The sequence below is a fragment of the Patella vulgata genome, chromosome 5, assembly GCF_932274485.2.
Source record: "Patella vulgata chromosome 5, xgPatVulg1.2, whole genome shotgun sequence".
NCBI lineage: Eukaryota > Metazoa > Mollusca > Gastropoda > Patellidae > Patella > Patella vulgata.
Window position 1 is genome coordinate 50,728,765 of NC_065883.2, and position 20,429 is coordinate 50,749,193.

The 20,429-nt window shown below is 36.4% G+C and overlaps 1 protein-coding gene and 1 long non-coding RNA gene across 3 annotated transcripts in view; one reads left to right on the forward strand and one right to left on the reverse strand.

The window, feature by feature from the left end:
* The window catches only part of LOC126821205 (uncharacterized), a 25,112-nt gene extending 22,002 nt beyond the window's left edge, over positions 1-3,110 (reverse strand). The window contains exon 1 of one of the 2 annotated variants that reach the window (XR_007680341.2): positions 2,988-3,110. This is a non-coding gene — a long non-coding RNA (uncharacterized LOC126821205). The other variant, XR_007680340.2, reaches the window with a different exon arrangement.
* Positions 2,973-20,238, forward strand: LOC126821196 (uncharacterized). The gene is made up of 7 exons (XM_050549603.2): positions 2,973-3,241; positions 3,863-3,934; positions 7,127-7,178; positions 14,700-14,830; positions 15,371-15,473; positions 19,263-19,352; positions 20,011-20,238. The coding sequence occupies exons 1-7, from the start codon at positions 3,171-3,173 to the stop codon at positions 20,116-20,118; spliced, it is 627 nt and encodes a 208-aa protein (XP_050405560.1). The 5' UTR covers positions 2,973-3,170; the 3' UTR covers positions 20,119-20,238.
* Positions 20,239-20,429: the final 191 nt, after the last annotated feature.

Sequence of the window (20,429 nt, forward strand, 5' to 3'; positions counted from 1 at the left end):
CGCATAATTTTCATCTTGAAATAATAAATTGTAGACTAAACAATAATCACTTATTCAATGGGTTATATTTTCTAAGATTGGCTTTTTTTTATCTTTTCTAACTTATTGTAATGCAATACTAAGAACATCTATGATTCCGTGAACTGTGAGGAATATTAAAATACCAGCATTTATTTTACAAATAAACAAAAAGGTTTAGAAACAGCTCAGAAAATTATAGAAAAGTATAATGCTGGTGCCCGTTATCCTTTAACAGGAGTCACTTAACATATTCCCATGAGCATGATGCGTGTAAAAAATTTACATGAAATGCCATTTATGATAGCATGTTGACGTGTGAAACCCTTACAAAGTGACCAATGCTTGATCGTATATCTACACAATATCAAAAGAAATTAGTAAACATTATTATCAAAAGGTATAGAATAACACACTTATTAAAAAAAAAAAATATGTTTGCTTTTTAAGGGTTGAAAATATTATTCTTTTTTTTTCAAAATCACTAGGGGGGGGGGGGGGGGGGATGGCCGAATGGTTAGCATGTATGTGCAAGTGGTTAGGCGAGGAATTTTAGAGTCGGAGTAGCCTACCTCCTGGAACAGACAGTAATTTCAAATCAGTTATGTTCGGCGAAATATGCCGGAAGTTTCAATCGAATGGCAGTCTCTAGCATCTGGTTATTCCAGTCTACAGAGTATTTTTTTGCACATGCTCTCCAGATAAGAATATGGGTCGCCGTTTGACATGACTATTGGATATGTCTAGCCTCATTCTTCAAGTCCCTTGTTACAAATGGGGACTGAAACACATTATGATGATACACGATTCGATTCGTATAACAATGGTAAAATGTTTATTTTGTCTTAAATATTAGATATCAGAAGTCCATCTTTTCCCGGTTAGATCACAACAACAATGTTGATTTAAATTGACCAATAATTTGTGTTTTCAATGTCGAAGTTGGATGATATTGAATTACCGTACTTACTGTATGAACCATTGTAAATTATAAACGGATTTCTTTGATTGTGAACAAACTACTGAATAAATGTTATTAAAAACTTGCCTATGTGTTTGAAATCACTTCCTGTAGAATAAAATCCATGGCACAATTAAATTTCCCAACGAAAAAAATAGTTCTCTCTTGAAAAGTCAAATTTTTTGCTTGTATTTTCGACAGTCTCCATCACAACATTGCATTTGTCACATGGTGAGTTAATCCATCGTAATATTTAGAAGGGGCTAAAGATTGACAAATTTTAACAATCACGTGTGCTGCTATCAAAACAGCACATGTCCTTTTCGATCGTTTGAGTTTGGGCAACAAGATTAGGAACTAAAGACAATAATATTAATTCGGAAACAATTAATTGATTGTCAGTCTACTAAATTTTATTCACAATGAATATATCACTGATTACACATATACTCGTAAATATTGCTTTCACATAATCATCGACCCATAATTGTAAATACCCTGTATCATATATATTTTCATAAACTATATTAAATCCCTGCATGCCAATTATTATAGGCAACTTTGTAGCTAACATTTACAAATAAACACACTTTATTTCATAATTTTAATTGATCATATTTCATAACAGGGTCTAATCCCAATGCTCTGTGGTTATTAGTCCATTTACAAAATTTTATGATTACCCAGTAAAATAAAACAAAAACAAAAACAAAAAAGGTCACCGCTTGTTAATAATTTCCATATTTAATTCACGTTCCGAATGTTCATGTCAATAATATTCCTGATTAAATTACTCTTTTTTCTTTATTCGACAAATACTGAAATCGAAACATCCTTGAAAAGAACAGTTCGGGGTGTCTAAATATCGTTTTTCGTCTTTATAAGAATGTATTTAAAAAAAAAAAAATCACTCGTCAAAAGAGGCATCGCAGATTGCGTGTATTAATTATGCAGACCGTGGGTAAAACTCGTGAAAGTTTCGTGCCAAATTTAACCGTTTTCACTGCATCGTGTAGCATACAATAACTCATATGGCACGGTACCTTTTACGATAATAGAATTCAAATCGTTGATTGGCTGAGGCATGATCGCAATCTACAAAATGCCATCAGGAAATAGTAAAGATATTTAAGGGTGAGATTCAAGACCCGTAAAACGAATGTCGTTCTTTTTTTTACTGCACCTGTGTTCAAAAGAAATAATCCCACCTAACTCTCTAACCAAATAATTAATACAAGACGAAAACAAAATAACGGACTACAGGCGTATTTATGGTTGTAAACGCCCAAACTCATGGGTCCGAGAGCAATAGTGTATTCATACACAAATTTGAATTGGCGGAAGAGAGCCAAATACCGTTACGATATAAACAAGTCTTGCTGCGACCCCCTTGTACGAAATGATCTATCCCGATAAGTGACGTAATTAGCTTCCATGTTTGTATTTCTCGATGTCCAAGTGTGTGATGAGTTCAATTTTACAAGAGAGAACTTTTTTATTCGCTGGGATATTCAGTTGTGCAATGGATTTTATTTAACGGGAGTTGATTTCAAACACACAGGTAAGTTTATAATAACCAAAGTTAAATAGTTTGTTCATAATCGAGGAAATCCGTTTATAAAATAGGAAGGTTCATACAGTAGAGACTTTAGTATAATAGTAACTTAGCGCGTAATTTAATTTAATTTCAAATTTCTTTTATGGTAATTAGGCCTAATTTGTGTTTTCAATGTCGAAGGCTTTGGATGACATTGAGTTAGAGACTTTGCTACTTTAATCACAAAACACGTGTTTCGTATCACCTTAATAAGGCGTTTGTATTATTACCTCAAGCGAATTATTTCCACAACAAGAATCTTCTTCTCTGTGATGTATGCTACTTCCACTTTATTTAATGAAATATCTTAAATTTATTTTCGTATAAAATATACGATCCATGATTACACAGAGTAGTATTTTTACTCTGTGCCCATTATCTGGATACTTCTCGCCAAATATAGTCCATTACCTATTATCTACTGGGTTATGTTTCTATTGTGTCAACTAGGCTATAGGTCTCATTACAGATCCACGTTCAGAGCTGAACTATCGAGTCATCGGCAACCAAACTAAATAAAAATATTGTCTAAATTTGTCCAGGGGAAATTACTCTAATGACTTTTCAAGTCTTTTGGTGTTTGATTCAAGAAAAATGTTGAAGATATTTAGACCTCTGTTAAAACAAGCCAAATTACACAACATTTCTCGAATATGCCAATGCAGGTAAGTAAAGGAGGGTTGATTCGTTAACAGCTAACATCTTAACTTCTCTGGCAACGAAAACGCATTGTTAGAACGACCCTTTTCACCTGATTAAGGTAAGATTAAGATAAGATAAGATAACTTAAAAGTGGCTAAACCACGCTCGTCCCTATTATTAGGCTACTTCTATTATACAAATGTAACGTGGTACGAGATTTTGGTACCACGTACTTTATAATTTTGGTGATTTTACCGTATTAAAGCTAATTTTGCAAATTACATTAATTATTTAATGAATTTCGATGTTTTATACTAGGCCTATTGATAGATGATATTTACACTTAATGTTTAATATACCGGTAATCTAATTCAGACTGCAGCACGCTACTGGATCTTGACCGATCTGGGTAATATCTGTCAATGTTTATACCCACAATTGTACCCAATGTGATACAATAAAATAGGATGATACGAAAGTGCAACGAGTTGATAAGTAAAAAAAAACGTGGTACCGGTACAGTAGAATCCAAGGCTGAGATAACAGTACCACGTTCGCTTACTGCTTCTATACAAACGAAACGTGGTACACGACTTCTTTAGCAAATTATGTTGATTATTTAATCCATTTTGATGTTTTTATAGGCTATTATACTGCACCCAATTTAAAAAGACCATACGTGGAATATTGGGTAGATATGAAACAAAATATGGCAGGTAAAAAAGGTGTATAATAAAATATGTGGATGATACGAGAGTACCGTGAGTTAATAGTTAATAAAAAAAATGGTATAATAGAACCCGGGGCTGAAATAACCGTACTACGCTCGCCTTACTGGTTCTATGCAAACGGAACGTGGTACGCGACTTTGGTCCAAAAAATTTGGTATAATAGAATCCTAGATTGAGATAACCGTACCACGCCCACCTTACTTCTATGCAACGAAAACGTGGTATGCTCGCCTTACTGGTATAATAGAATCCAGAGCTGAGATAACCGTACTACGCTCGCCTTACTGGTTATATACAAACGGAACGTGGCACGCGACTTTGGTACAAAAAACGTGGTATAATAGAATCCTAGATTGAGATAACCGTACCACGCTCGCCTTACTTCTATACAACGGAAACGTGGTATGCTCGCCTTACTGGTGTAATAGAATACGAGACTGAGATAATCGTACCACGCTCGCCTTACTTCTGTGCAACGGAAATGTGGTATGCTCACCTTACTAGTATAATAGAATTCAGAGCTGAGATAACCGTACCACGCTCGCCTTACTGGTTTTATACAAACGGAACGTGGTACGCGACTTCGGTACAAAAAACGTGGTATAAAAGAATACGAGACTGAGATAATGATAATCGTACCACGCTCGCCTTACTGGTTCTATACAAAGTGAACGTGGTACACGACTTCGGTACAAAAAACGTGGTATACTAGAATTCAATACTGATCCAGATAACCGTACCACGCCCGCCTTACTGCTTCTATAAACTAAAACGTGGTATACTCGCCTTACTGCTCCAATACAAATGAAACGTGGTACGCGGCTTTGGTACCACATGCTTTTAATTATAGAGATTTTGCAATACTGATCCAGATAACCGTACCACGCCCGCCTTACTGCTTCTATAAACTGAAAAGTGGTATACTCGCCTTACTGCTCCAATACAAATGAAACGTGGTACGCGGCTTTGGTACCACATGCTTTTAATTATAGAGATTTTGCATTATTTGAAGAAGATTTTGCAAATTGTGTTGATTATTTAATCCATTTTGATGTTTTTATAGGCCATATTTACACTTTATGTTTTAATAAATTACATGACAGATAGTTGATTGTTCGTTTAATAATCATACGGTTAATAATACTTGTACTGTGTAAAAGTTATTGTACTATACCCTACTTAAACAGACTATTGGCTTGATATGAAACAAAACGTGGCAGGTAAAAACGTGGTATAATAAAATATGAAGATGATACGAAAGTGCAATGAGTCGATAAGTAAAAAAAACGTGGTACAATAGAATCCGAAGCTGAGATAAGAGTACCACGCTCGCCCTACTGCTTCTTTACAAACGAAACGTGGTACGCGACTTTGGCTTATTTTGCAGACTATGTTGATTATTTAACCCATTTTGATGTTTTTATAGGCCATGTACTGTACTCCATTTAAAAAAAGGGTAAACGTGGTATAAAACAATATAAGGATTACAACAATCGGACGTTAAATAAAGCTATTTCACAAACACACAACAAACTGGCGGGTTGAAATGGTTAAGCAACTTCGGAAGAGTGCCATTAGGAAAAAGGCGGCATTCAACAACCAGTTTCCTACTGAATTTTAAGCCCCTTTTCAGTCGAAATTCATGTCAAAGTGTCATGACCATAATAGGATCAAATTGTTTTACAGGTCACAAGTTGTAGGCTACAGTTATCTCAGCCTCGAATTAAAAGGCACGTGGTACCAAAGCCGCGTACCACGTTTATATTGTATACAAGCAGTAAGGCGAGTGTGGTAGGGTTATCTCAGCCCCGGATTGTATTATACCACTTTTTTAAACTATTAACACATATTTTTATACCCCGTTTTTACCTGCCACGTTTTGTTTCATATAAACCAAATCTACCATGAGTTGATAATTAAAAAAAAAGTGGTATAATTTATAATACAATAAGGGGCTGAGATAATCGTAGGACGCCCGTCTTACTGGTTCTATACAAACGGAACGTGGTACGCGACTTCGGTACAAAAAACGTGGTAACCGCGAGTATACCACGTTTCAGTTGTATAGAAGCAGTAAGGCGGGTGTGGTACGGTTATCTCGATCAGTATCGAATTCTATATTATTATGGTTTTTGTACCGATGTCGCGTACCACGTTCCATTTATATATATAGAGAGAGAGAAATGGGGTTTAACGTCCACTCGACACAAACCAGGTCATTTCGGGACTAACACATGGTTTAATTTTATTTCAATAATTCGCTTGCGCGTAGGGGTCTTTTAGCAGTGGGAGGAAACCGGAGGACCCGGAGAAAACCCACGAGGTTGGACAGGCGACCCTACTCCTTGTCACGTACAACCGGGGATTCGAAACCACACCAGTCGACTCAATGACAGACTTTATGATACAGCACACGCACGCTAACCATTCAGCCATCCAACCCCCCCATTTATATAGAACCAGTAAGGCGAGCATGGTATGATTATCTCACCCCCGGATTCTATTGTACCACCTTTTTTTCAACTTTTAACTCATGGTACTCTCGTATTATCCACATATTTTATCATACCCCCTTTTCACCTGCCACGTTTTGTTTCATATCTACCAAATATACCACGTAGGACCTTTTAAAATGTGGTACAGTGTGTGGCATGTAAAGGCTAAAAGACATCAAAATGGATTAAATAATCAACATAATTTGCAAAATAAGCTGATGTCGCGTACCACGTTTCGTTTGCATAGAAGTAGTAAGGCGGGCGTGGTATCGTTATCTCAGCCTCGGATACTATTGTAGCCTACCACGTTTTTTTTACTTATCAACTCATTGTACTTTCGCATCATCCTCATATTTTATTATACCACGTTTTTACCTGTCACGTTTTGTTCATATCTAGTCAATAGTCCAATATACCACGTATAGGGTCTTGTACCACACGAGTACACCACGTTTCAGTTGTATAGAAGCAGTAAGGCGGAAGTAATAGGGTTATCTTAGTCTCGGATTCTATTATACCACCGTTCCGTCAGGCACACTTCATCTCTTATTTTCTGGCACACATTTTGTCAGGTACAACTTAATTGTTATTTTAAGGCCTGTCCACCATAAAAATCCAATACTTATACAAGGATATTAAATATTATGGTACTTTTAAGATGTATTTTCATTTTGTTATCCAGGCTTGTCAGTGGCAGATCTAAAGTGTTTGGAAGTTTTGAACCAGATAATTTGGTAAGCTTAATATTACGTCAGATGATAATAAATTTCAGAGAAATGAATTGAGAATGCGTTGTGGAACCCTCAGAACCATAAAATTATTTTACTACAGCACCTGTATATGGGCCATTCCATGTCAAGTGGGCCACGGGTGGGGAATTAACAACCTCGAAAAAATCAAGAAATAATATATGTTACTGTACATGAGAAAACTAGAAACTGCAAAATTTGTGTTCTGTAGCTTAAAAATTGACTGAGATACTGGCATTTGAGTTTCATGAGTTACCAATAAGTTTTCAAAACAAATTATGTATCAATAATTTACTTATGTTTCAGATATCTTATTTTTATACGCCCACATGGAAATGTGGTCGTATATTGCTGTCGCCCCCGTCCGTCGGTCCGTCCATCGTTCCTAGTTATTATCCAATTGTTTTAAAATCGATATATGTTGTTTACATTAGTGAGATGAAGAAGCCTATTTAATTTTAATAATTTTTGTTTATAACGTCTAGAGTTATGGCCCTTGTTTCACTTTGTCGAAACTTGTGAACGCCCTAATTCCAAAAGTTAACATCCAATCTTTGTGAAATTTATATGCAATATTTAAATTAGGGAAAAGAAGAAGCCTATCAAATTTCAGCAATTTCCGTTTATTACTTCTAGAGTTATGGCCCTTGTTTCACTTTGTTTAACCTTGTTAACGCTCTAACCCCAAAAGTTATCATCCTATCTTTCTGAAATTTTTATGCATTATTTAAATTAGTGAAATGAAAAGGCCTGTCAAATTTCAACAATGTCTGTGTATTACGTCTAGAGTTATGGCCCTTGTTTCACTTTATTGAACCTTGTGAAGGCTCTAATGCCAAAAGTTAACATCCAATCTTTGTGAAATTTATATGCAATATTTAAATTAGGGAAACGAAGAAGCCTATCGAATTTCTAGAGTTATGGCCCTTGTTTCACTTTGTTTAACCTTGTGAAGGCTCTCACCCCAAAAGTTATCATCCTATCTTTCTGAAATTTATATGCATTATTTAAATTAGTGAAATGAAGAATCCTATTGAATTTCAACAATTTCTGTGTATTATGTCTAGAGTTATGGCCCATGTTTCACTTTATTGAACCTTGTGAACGCTCCAATGCCAAAAGTTAACATCCGATCTTTGTGGAATTTATATGCAATATTTGAATTAGCGAAACGAAGAAGCCTATTGAATTTCAGCAATTTCCGTTTATTACTTCTAGAGTTATGGCCCTTGTTTCACTTTGTTTAACCTTGTGAATGCTCTAACCCCAAAAGTTATCATTCTATCTTTCTGAAATTTATATGCATTATTTAAATTAGTGAAACGAAAAGGCCTGTCAAATTTCAACAATTTCTGTAGATTACTTCCAGAGTTGAGACCCTTGTATCAATTTGTAGAACCTTGTGAACCCTCAAACGGCAAAAATTATAATCTGATCTGTATGGAACTGTCTTGTAAAGGCCCCCGATTACCTACAAAGGAATAAATATGCGACAACCCTTGTCGACCGCTTGGACGATTTAGCCGCTGTGGGCGTATGTTTCGTTGCCTGGCAACCTATCTTTACCTTTCTAGTAAAGTTATAAGGCTCACACTTTATTGTATTATGATTTGGATCTATGGGTCTTTGACCTAAATCCTTAATAAACAATATACAGCTCACATTTGGTTGTCTTAAAGAACTTTTTGTGTAGATTACAAATCTGCAATCAGATTACAGGTGAGTGGTAGGGTTCGCATGCTACTGGTCATAAAAAACAGAAAAAAATTTGGTGTGATTGTATATTTTCTGGATTTTATAGTGCTCAAGGAGCTACAAAGTAATAGATATAGAACAAAATCTTCGCCTATTCAGAGATTACTGGTAGTTCTACATAAGAAACATATGAAAACGCACCAGTCTTCACTAGATTCTCAGACAATTGGCCTAGAATATGGTTTTAGACACCAATTTTTGAAAATTGCCTTGTATTCTCGAGCCGATAAAACCCAGTATATGAGCACTTAAAAACCTGAAACTTTGTTTGATTATAGTTTGTACTAATGTCTCTAACATATGTTAAAGCCATTCTTGTCCCATGCCGTCTAGATATTTTTTCCATTTTTTTTCAAAATCTGTGTTTTGGGTCAATCTATGTCAATTATATTTTCGAGCCGATTGAACCCGGTAGATGAGCATCTGAAAATCTGAAAGTTGGTGGAATTATAGTTTGTACTAATGTCTCCATTATATGTTAAAACCATTCTTGTCTGATTCCATCTCAATATTTTTTCGATTATTTCAAAATCTGTGTTTTGGGTCATTTATCACCCAATGAGTAGCCCCTTCGATTTTGCTGAAATTTGGTTTATATGTTTATTATGGCTTAAAAAGCTGATATTTCTAATTTTAACTTGATCCGACTAACAATTCCTGAGTTACGGTCCACCCAATTTTGGGGATTTCAGCCAAAATGGATGTGGCCTCCATTACTCAAATGACTATAACCCAGTAACCGATAAGTCAAAATTGCTGGAATAAGTAGTTCTGGAATGGAAATTCCATACAAGGATTCTAAATCTACACTTATATATTTGACATCCAGGCATGTTTTAAAGAGTGAAGACCTTTTGACTTTGAATTTGACTTTGTAGACCATGGGATCCTGAGATGAACTTTCATGAAAAATTTAGCTCAACATGTTTTTTACACAATATCAAACAATTGGAGGTTGTAAATTTGTTGTAATGAAGACTTTGGATGGCTTCCAGGTAAAACACATTTAAAAACATGGTTCAAAATTCCAGATTTAATTCCGTAATATTACAATTAGAGTTTAGACGAGCGCCTGTGCTGTCGCGCCCCGATCTCTTCTCCTAAACACTTGATCTCAAGCTTAGATTACCCAGTCTCTCTAAATAAACACAATTATTAACTGTCTAAAATATAGACTTGTACTTTAGGATCACAAACAGAGGTACAATGTCTTTTGCAAACATTCAAAATCAACTGATATATTGTATTATTCACACTTGAGGCTGAAAATCAGTGTCTTTGCACTTAAAGCAGGATTATGTTCATGGATAAGCTCTGATGATACATAGTAATCTGCCACTTTCCTAAAGATAGATAACTATGATTCAAACTGCAAGACATCCTCTTTCCCATTCCAGAAATACATATTCCAGCAATTTTGACCTATCAGTGACTGGGTTATGGTCTTTTGAATAATAGCGGCCACGTCCATTTTGGCCGAAATCCACAAAATTGGGTGGACCGTATCTCAGGAACCATTAGTTGAATCAAGCTAAAATTTGGAATATCAGCTTTTTCAGGTCTAATAAACATATAAACCATATTTCATTAAAATTGAAGTGGGTACGGTTTAACTCATTGGGTGATAATTGACATGGAATGACCCAAACCACACATTTTGAAAAAATCGAAAAAATATCAAAATGGCATAGGACAAGAATGGCTTTAACATAATGTTGGAGATCCCGAGTGTCAGTGACTAGTTTCGTTCGTATTGAACTCTTCAGCCTGATTGGACTCACGTGTTGGGCGTAGCACGCTTACCGGGGTTGTACAGAGGTTTGACAAATTTGCGGGTTGCCGAATTTGTTACCGGGGTCACTATCTCGCTTACCGGGATTGTACTGATCGTTTAGATTGAAGTTCTAGTGTCCATAATTTTGCTAACTAGGGTGCCTTGGGTTGGTGTGTAACATTGTTACTTGTCATAACAGTGAAGAGAATCAACCACTATTTTGACGGAAGATATTCTCTCGGCTAAAAAATCTTCTTTTTCTCTCAGCTACGAGAGATACGTAGAATCAAACCGGTCCACAGCCGATCGTGTGGATAAGAATCTTCTTATTTGACATTGACATATAACCGAAGGTGAATAGGCCTACTCGTCCAGTTAACACAACGGACAATCTCAAATCGGTCCACAAAAGAGAGACACATATTAGTCGCCTCCAACTTCCGATTTCCAAGGCATTATAGTCTAAAACTTGACTCTCATACCTATAAACCATTTGGTACTATTTCGTACCTATTTCATATTAAACCCCTCGGGCGCCATGTTGAATCACACAGTATTTCACGTTCTAAAACCCAACTACTTCACGGAATCCACGACAAATCTAAACTTGGGCACTCCAACCATTTTTATTTTTGTATCACAATGCTCTACCCCTGAGTGTTCCAACTTTGGATTTATATTTAGCCTTATACCCCTCTCACGGGTGTTACATCAACACCCTTGTCTGTATACTATCCCTTCACTGTTATGACAAGTAACAATGTTACACACCAACCAAAGGCACCCTAGTTAGCAAAATTATGGAAACTAGAACTTCAAACTAAACGATCAGTACAATCCCGGTAAGCGAGCTAGCGACCCCGGTAACAAATTCGGCACCCCGCCAATTTGTCAAACCTCTGTACAACCCCGGTAAGCGAGCTACCGACCCCGGTGACAAATTCGCAAACCCCGCCAAGGGGCCAACCCCGGTAACCCCGCCAATTAGTAACCATAGAAACCCCACTGGGGTTTCGGAATAGTATAAATAAAAACGCCCAACACGTGAGTCCAATCAGTCTGAAGAGTTTAATACGAACGAAACTAGTCACTGACACTCGGGATAACCAGGTCTTCATAGCCACCTTATCTCTCTTATATTATCTCACTCTCTGCTTACGATCTCGTTATGGCAAATTATGTTGACCAAATCAGTCGGTCGCGATTCCTTCTCTTGCCTCGGAATCAACCACTATTTTGACGGAAGATATTCTCTCGGCTAAAAAATCTTCTTTTTCTCTCAGCTACGAGAGATACGTAGAATCAAACCGGTCCACAGCCGATCGTGTTGATAAGAATCTTCTTATTTGACATTGACATATAACCGAAGGTAAATAGGCCTACTCGTCCAGTTAACACAACAGACAATCTCACATCGGTCCACAAAAGAGAGACACATATTAGTCGCCTCCAACTTCCGCTTTCCAAGGCATTATAGTCTAAACCTTGACTCTCATACCTATAAACCATTTGGTACTATTTCGTACCTATTTCATATTAAACCCCTCGGGCGCCATGTTGAATCACACAGTATTTCATGTTCTAAAACCTAACTACTTCACGGAATCCACGACAAATCTAAACTTGGGCACTCCAACCATTTTTATTTTTGTATCATAATGTTGGAGACATTAGTACAAACTATAATTACACCAAGTTTCAGAATTGTAGGTGCTCATCTACCAGGCTCTTTTCGCTTGAAAATACAAGGCAATTTTCAAATTTTTTTGTCGTAAACCATATTTAAGGCCAATTTTTTGAGAATCTAGTGAAGACTGATGCGTTCTCATAAGTTTCTTATGTAGTACTACCGGCAATCTCTATATAGGCCAAAATATGGGTCTATATCTATTACCTTGTAGCTCCTGGAGCACTACAAAAGCAAAAAGATATACAATTACACCAAATTGTTTTCGGTATTCATGGCTAAGTAGCATGCGAACCCTACCACTCACCTCTCATCTGCAATTTGCAGATTCACAATCTACACACAAAGTTCTCTAATGCTACCAAATTTTGGCTGTATATCTTTACTAGAAAGGTAAAAACAAGATATCTGAAACTCAAGTAAATTATTGATACATATTTTGTTTCGAAAACTTATCGGCATCTCAAACTCAAATGCCCGTATCTCAGTCAATTTTATATGCCCACATTTTCATATGGACGTATATTGTCGTCGCCCCTGTCCGTCAGGTCGTCCACAGTTGTTTGTGGACACTCTACAGGTCACAATTTTTATACGCCCACATTTTCATGTAGACATATTATGCCGTCGCCCCTGTCCGTCCACAACTTGTTAGTAGACACTCTACAGGTCACAATTTTTATCGGATTTCAACAAAACTTCAAATATAGGTTTATCTCCCTAAAATCTTGGTTCCTTTCGATATTGGCATGTATCGGACCATCCGTAACTTCATGGATTATGGCGAAAATCACGTTTTTAACTTGTGGACACTCTAAAGGTCACAATTTTGATCCGATTTTGATGAAATGTGAAATGTATGTTTATAACCCAAAGATCTTGGTTCCTTTCGATATCCGCACATATCGGATCGTAACGTCCTGAATTATGGTCCCTGATTGTACGAAAAATGGCGTTTTTGGCTTGTGGTCCCTCCAGAGGTCACACTTTTTATCCGATTTAAAAAAAAAACGTTTTAGTATATCACCGTTACACAGTAATGAAGGTTGAGTTAGAATTTCGTGAAAATCTGACCAAAACTGCTGGACAAAATGGCCGCCACTTGTTTGCGAATTGTGTAATAATATGGTATATCAAGGTTGTGGACCCTGTAGAGGTCACAATTTTAATCCGATTTTGATGAAACTTGTAATGCATGTTTATAACCCCAAGATCTTGAATCCTTTTGATAGTTGTTCATATCGGATCGTAACTTCCTGATTTATGGCCTCAAGATTATACGAAAAATCGCCTTTTTACATGCCCACATTATAATGTCGACGTATATTGTTGTCGCCCCCGTCCGTCAGTCCGTCGGTTTGTCAGTCTGGCGTCCACAAGCTCCATAGGCTAAAGTTAATATCCGATTGACTTTAAATTTATACACAGTGTTTAAGCTCATGAGACGAAGAAGCCTTTTGATTTTCAGCGATTTCCGATAATTACTGTCAAGAGTTATGGCCCTTGAATGCCTTGATCACTTTGAAAAATCTTGTGGACGCTCTAGAGGTCAAGGTTAATATCCGATTGACTTTAAATTTATACACAGTGTTTAAGATCATGAGACGAAGACGCCTATTGATTTTCAGCGATTTCCGATAATTACTGCCAGAGTTATGGCCCTTGATCACTTCAAAAAAATCTTGTGGACGCTCAAGAGGCTAAAGTTAATATCCGATTGACTTTAAAATTATACACAGTGTTTAAGGTCATGAGACGAAGAAGCCTTTTGATTTTCAGCGATTTCCGATAATTACTTCCAGAGTTATGGCCCTTGATCACTTTTAAAAATCTTGTGGACGCTCTAGAAGCCAAAGTTATCATCCGATTGACTTCAGATTGATACACAGAGTTTAAGGTCTTGAGACGAACAAGTATATTGATTATCAATGAATCTTTATGACTTGAACAGCTAAATCCATGATATTAAAAGTTTTGTATACTAAGCGTTAGCATGGGGCAGAACTTTATAAAAACCAAACAAATTCTAATGGTTTTCTGATAATTACTTAATGAGTTGTTACTCTTAATCAGATTTTAATGTATTATAAATGTTTCATTACCGAAAAAAGTAAAAATATGCGACAACTCTTGTTGACTGCCCGGACGATATAGCTGCTGTGGGCGTATGTTTCGTCGCTTTTTGTTTAGCTTGTTTTCTATCCATCTCTTGCAAAATGTGGGTGTATCCTGCCTGGCAGCCGCTGGTATTTACTTTTTGTTATCCTTTTACTTTTACAATTTTCTACAGAATTTACCCCCTGATATCCCAGAATATGAAGAAGTTCAGATCCAGTTGAAAGGATATGATTTTGTTGTATTAGAATCATTTTCTAAATATGTGCATTCTATAGCTAGAGAAATGCAATTAGAATCGGACACGTAAGTTTATTAATAGTATAATAGATTGTTTTCAGATTACTTCACAGAAAACAAGCTGGAGGCCATTTTGGTGTACAATGGTTATAAAAACAACTTATTCAAGCACACTAAAAAAATTGATCTTGTTAGAATACGAAAGAGTTAAAATTCCCATTCTTTCTTGGATGGCCAAATGAGTCGCGCGTGTGCGTTGTATCAGAAGGTTTCTCATTGAGCCAACTGGCGTGGTTTTGATTCCCCGGTTGTATGTGACAAGGAGTAGGGTTGCCTGTCCAACCTCATGTGTTTTCTCCGGGTCCTCCGATTTCCTCCCACTGCTTAAATTATGAATGGAAGCCGAACAGCAAATCGGAACCTAATCCAATAAACATCACAGGCTAGCGATGCCATTGAGAGATGATTATGGTCTGGATAAGTTAATTAATAATTTAGATAACATTTCAGGCCTAAAGAAAGACCTGCAATAGGCAGATTTAGTTCTTGCATAATGTATGTTTAAGTTTTGTTTTGCTGTAACCTGTCTTTCTTCGTATTTTATAGTTGGGCATCACCACCTCAAGTTTTTACAATAAAGACCTTTAAACCAAATTCAACTGTTGTTGAGAATGCTTTTGATTTAAAAGAATACAGCAGAACTGTTCAGGTAAGTTTTTATATAGTTATTTTCAAATACCAGACATTTTTATACGCTCACATTTTCATGTGGAAGTGTATTGTCGTCGCCCTTGTCCGTCCGTCTGTCTGCTCACATTTTGTTTGTCGAAACTCTACAGGTCACAGTTTTTGTCCGTCTGTTCACATCTTGTTTATAGTTCCTTTTGATATTGACGCATGTCGGACCATAACATCCTGGATTATGGCCCCTTATTGGTCAAAAACTGCCATTTTTAGTTTGTTCTCTGTTGATCTATTGCAAAAGGTGGGCATATCTTGCATGGCAACTGCATGTTTTATTAAAGATGCTCTTTTGTTTATGCATACATACACATAGCAATCAACCCAGATAGAAGGAACTATTTTTATATGCTCACATTTTCATGTGCACGTATATTGTCGTTGCCCTTGTCCGTCCGTCCACAATTTGTTTGTGGACACTCTACAGGTCACAATTTTTATCCGATTTTGACGAAACTTGAAATATAGGTCTATCTGCCAAAGATCTTGGTTCCTTTCGATATTGGCATGTATCGGACCATAACTTCATGGATTATGACCCTTGATTGTAGGAAAAAGGTCACAATTTTGATCCAATTTTGATGAAACTTGAAATACATGTTTATAATCCGAAGATCTTGGTTCCTTTCGATATTCGCGCATATCGTACCGTAACGTCCTGAATTATGGCCCCTGATTGTACGAAAAATCGCGTTTTTAGCTTGTGGACCCTATAGAGGTCATAATTTTTATCCGACTTAAAAAACCGTATTATTATATCACCATTACACCCGAAGGATGGCTGATTTTGAATTTCGTGAAAATCGGCCCAAAATTGACAGACAAAATGGCCGCCGTTCGTTCTCAAATAGCGTAAAAATATGGTATATTAAGGTTGTGGACCCTATAGAGGTCACAATTTTTATCCGATTTTGTTGAAAATTGAAATGTAAGTTTATAACCCAAAGATCTCGGTTCCTTTCGATATTCGTGCATATCAGACTGTAACTTCCTGAATTATGGCCCTTGATTGTACGAAAAATCGCATTTTCAGCTTGTGGACCCTATAGAGGTCATAATTTTTATCCGATTTAAAAAAACGTATTATTATATCACCGTTACACCTTAAGGACGGCTGAGTTCAAATTTCGTGCAAATCAGCACAAAATTGACAGACAAAATGGCCGCCGTTCGTTCTCAAATAGCGTAAAAATATGGTATATGGTATATCAAGGTTGTGGACCCTATAGAGGTCACAATTTTTATCCGATTTTGTTGAAACTTGAAATGTAAGTTTATAACCTAAAGATCTTGGTTCCTTTTTATACGCCCACATTGAAATGTGGTCGTATATTGTTGTCGCCCCCGTCCGTCCGTCGGTCCGGCGTCCACAATTGCTTGTGGACGCTCTAGAGGCTAAAGTTAATATCCGATTGACTTTAAATTTATGTACAGTGTTTAAGGCCATGAGACGAAGAAGCCTATTGATTTTCAGCGATTTCCGATAATTACTGCCAGAGTTATGGCCCTTGATCACTTCAAAAAATCTTGTGGACGCTCTAGAGGCCACAGTTAATATCCGATTGACTTTAAATTTATACACAGTGTTTAAGGCCATAAGACGAAGAATCCTATTAATTTTCAGCGATTTCCGATAATTACTGCCAAAGTTATGGCCCTTGATCACTTCAAAAAATCTTGTGGATGCTCTATAGGCCAAAGTTAATATCCGATTGACTTTAAATTTATACACAGTGTTAAAGGTCATGAGACGAAAAATCCTATTGATTTTCAGCGATTTCCGATCATTTTTGCCATAGTTATGGCCCTTGATCACTTTGGAAAATCTTGTGGACGCTCTAGAGGCCAAAGTTAATATCCGATTGACTTTAAATTTATACACAGTGTTTAAGGTCATGAGACAAAGAATCCTATTAATTTTCAGCGATTTCCGATAATTTTTGCCAAAGTTATGGCCCTTGATCACTTTGAAAAATCTTGTGACGCTTTAGAGACTAAAGTTATCATCTGATTGACTTCAGATTGATACACAGAGTTTAAGGTCTTGAGACAAACACGTATATTGATTTTCAATGAATCTTTATGACTTGAACAGCTAAATGCATGATGTTAAAAGTTTTGTATACCAAACGTTAGCATGGGGCAGAACTTTATAAAAACCAAACAAATTCTAATGGTTTTCTGATAATTACTTAATGAGTTGTTGCTCTTAATCAGATTTTAATGTATTATAAATGTTTCATTACCGAAAAAAAGTAAAAAAATGCGACAACTCTTGTTGACTGCCCAGACGATATAGCTGCTGTGGGCGTATGTTTCGTTGCCTGGCAACCTATCTTTATATTTGCGCATGTCGGACCGTAACATCCTGAATTATGGCCCCTGATTGTATGAAAATACGCATTTTTAGCTTGTGGACCCTATAGAGGTCATAATTTTTATCCGATTTAAAAAAACGTATTATTATATTACCATTACACCCTAAGGACGACTGAGTTCGAATTTCGTGAAAATCGGCCCAAAACTGACAGACAAAATGGTCGCCCCTCGTTCTCAAATTGTGTAAAAATATGGTATATCAAGGTTGTGGACCCTATAGAGGTCACAATTTTTATCCGATTTTGTTGAAACTTGAAATGTAAGTTTATAACTCAAAGATCTTGGTTCCTTTCGATATTTGCGCATATCGAATTGTAATTTCCTGAATTATGGCCCTTGATTGTAGGAAAAATCACTTTTGTTTTAGCTTGTTTTCTATCCATCTCTCGAAAATGTGGGCGTATCCTGCCTGGCAGCCGCTGGTTAAACAAAGATTTGATATTAAACGAATGTGAAAAAAATTAGTGCTAGATACACAAGATTAAATGATACCTGGGTTACAGTGTGTGTGTCTGAACCCAGTTGGATTTGACGGTGTCAGCGTATTTCAAAACAACAGCTCTAACTGGAGAGCTCTGACTCGTAATCCAGTTTCACATAGGTGTTTTTGGACTGTCTGGTCTGAGATCCTGTGCCTTCCAGGAATTTCTGCTGCAATAAAGGTCGCTGTTGTGAACCGTTTCCGCAAATGACGTAACCGGGTGTGACGATCCAGGGCAGGTTGGGTCACTCTTGTTTGGCCTGAGCGGTCACGTGTTGAACTTCACTGTCAGTACCTATCCCAAAGGCGAGAAATGGTACCCTGGTTAACATTTAGAAGCCTGGCTACATCTGTCTGGGATTCACCTGCTTGTAACAGACCGATAGCTTTGGTCTTCGTTCAGATGTGGCATCATTTGGGTTTCATGCGAAAAGCTTTTGAAGTTGTTAAACTCATGTGTCTTGGTGCAAGCAAGCGGAAACAAATTTTAGCAAAAAGCATGACCAGTCTCAATTAGTGACCCTACATTTAAAACCAATAATGAATTTCTTTTATCCTTACATAATGACATTAAAAACAAGTAAGATTTATGGCGTTTCTTTTTTGGAAGAGTATACATGTGTGTTAAATGAAGCCTTAAAACACATGGAATCTATACACAGTCTTACATTATGAAACAATAATCCGATTAATCCTGTAAAGCATATAGAAAACAAGCGAGACAATTTTGGTATTATTTTTGATCTTATTATATTTAAGTGCTAGAATGATTACTATGATTGTATGATAGTGATTTGACAGCCTATTAAGCAATGCATATAGAAATACTGGTAATTATGTTTTGACTATCACTTTAATGCTTATGCAATCATGCTAAATTTATTATTTTTTATTTAGTTAGATGATGTCCCTTCTCCAACTCTTCCAATCTTAGTTGAATTGATATCTACACATGCACCAGAGGGGGCAAATATTGTTGTTAAAAAGGTAAATCTATTTCTGTACTTGAGTATACATGTGAAATAAACTCACATTGAAACTGTGTGGCTGGAAAAATATAGCCATTTTTATATGCCCAAATTGAACTGGGGTCATATATTAATGTCACCCCTGTCGGTTGTCTCTAAATTTATACACAGTGTTTTAAGGTCTAGAAACAAAGATGCCTATTAATTTTCAACAATGTGGTCGTATATTGTCTGATACTAGTTTATTAAAGATACATTATGGGAGATTAGATAACGAGTTGGCAGTTCTCACTATAATAGTTAAAAACTATATAATGTAACAGCAATTTGCTGAAAATTTCAGTCAAATTGATCCACTATGAACCGAGAAATAAGCGATCGAAAGTTCTGCATAGCCTCGGTCATCATTATTAAAGTCGGTAGGACAAAAATCATAGTCTGGATTATCCATTTAATCGTTAAATCGAGAAGGAAAGTTATGCAGCAAATCCGATCATAATCCAAAAATTATCACAGGCTAGCTTTGACATTGAAAGTTGATTTTGGTCTGGATACGTTAATTAATGTCTAATTAATAGTTTATATAACATTTCAGGCCTAAAGAAAGACCTACAATAGGCAGATTTAGCTCTTGCATAATGTATGTTTAATGTATCTGTAACTTTTATCTATTACAGCCTGATGAGGAGGATGAAGAATTTCGCTACATACCAGAATTAGAAAAGAAAGAATTAAAGTCACAAATAGAAGCTATAGAACAAGCTAGAGCAGACAGACGCAAATAAATTTACACAATCATATTTTTTTGTAAATTATTAGGAGGAAATGAAAAGTTGAGATAGAAATTATAATCCATTTGTAGTAAAAGCAGTGTTTGTGTTAATAAAAGACAATCTCTATCTCAACTTGTATAATAGTCTACTTGAGCATCCACAAGCAGTTCTGGCTCCATCTGTGCTATGAGGGAAAGTGTATATGGGACCTGGGTTTTTTGGCCTATCCCAACGGCAACAAAATCCAGAGCAACCTTCTCTTACTCAACAAGTTACTGTGGCTCAAGGAATATTTTTGACAGAAATATCCCATCACTTTAATA

Bases quoted from the DNA above. Each gene is read 5' to 3' on its own strand.
- LOC126821196 (XM_050549603.2), top strand. From the start codon at position 3,171: ATGTTGAAGATATTTAGACCTCTGTTAAAACAAGCCAAATTACACAAC. The intron at 3,242-3,862 runs GTAAGTAAAGGA...ATGTTTTTATAG, and splicing joins TCTCGAATATGCCAATGCAG to GCTATTATACTGCACCCAAT. The intron at 7,179-14,699 runs GTAAGCTTAATA...AATTTTCTACAG, and splicing joins GTTTTGAACCAGATAATTTG to AATTTACCCCCTGATATCCC.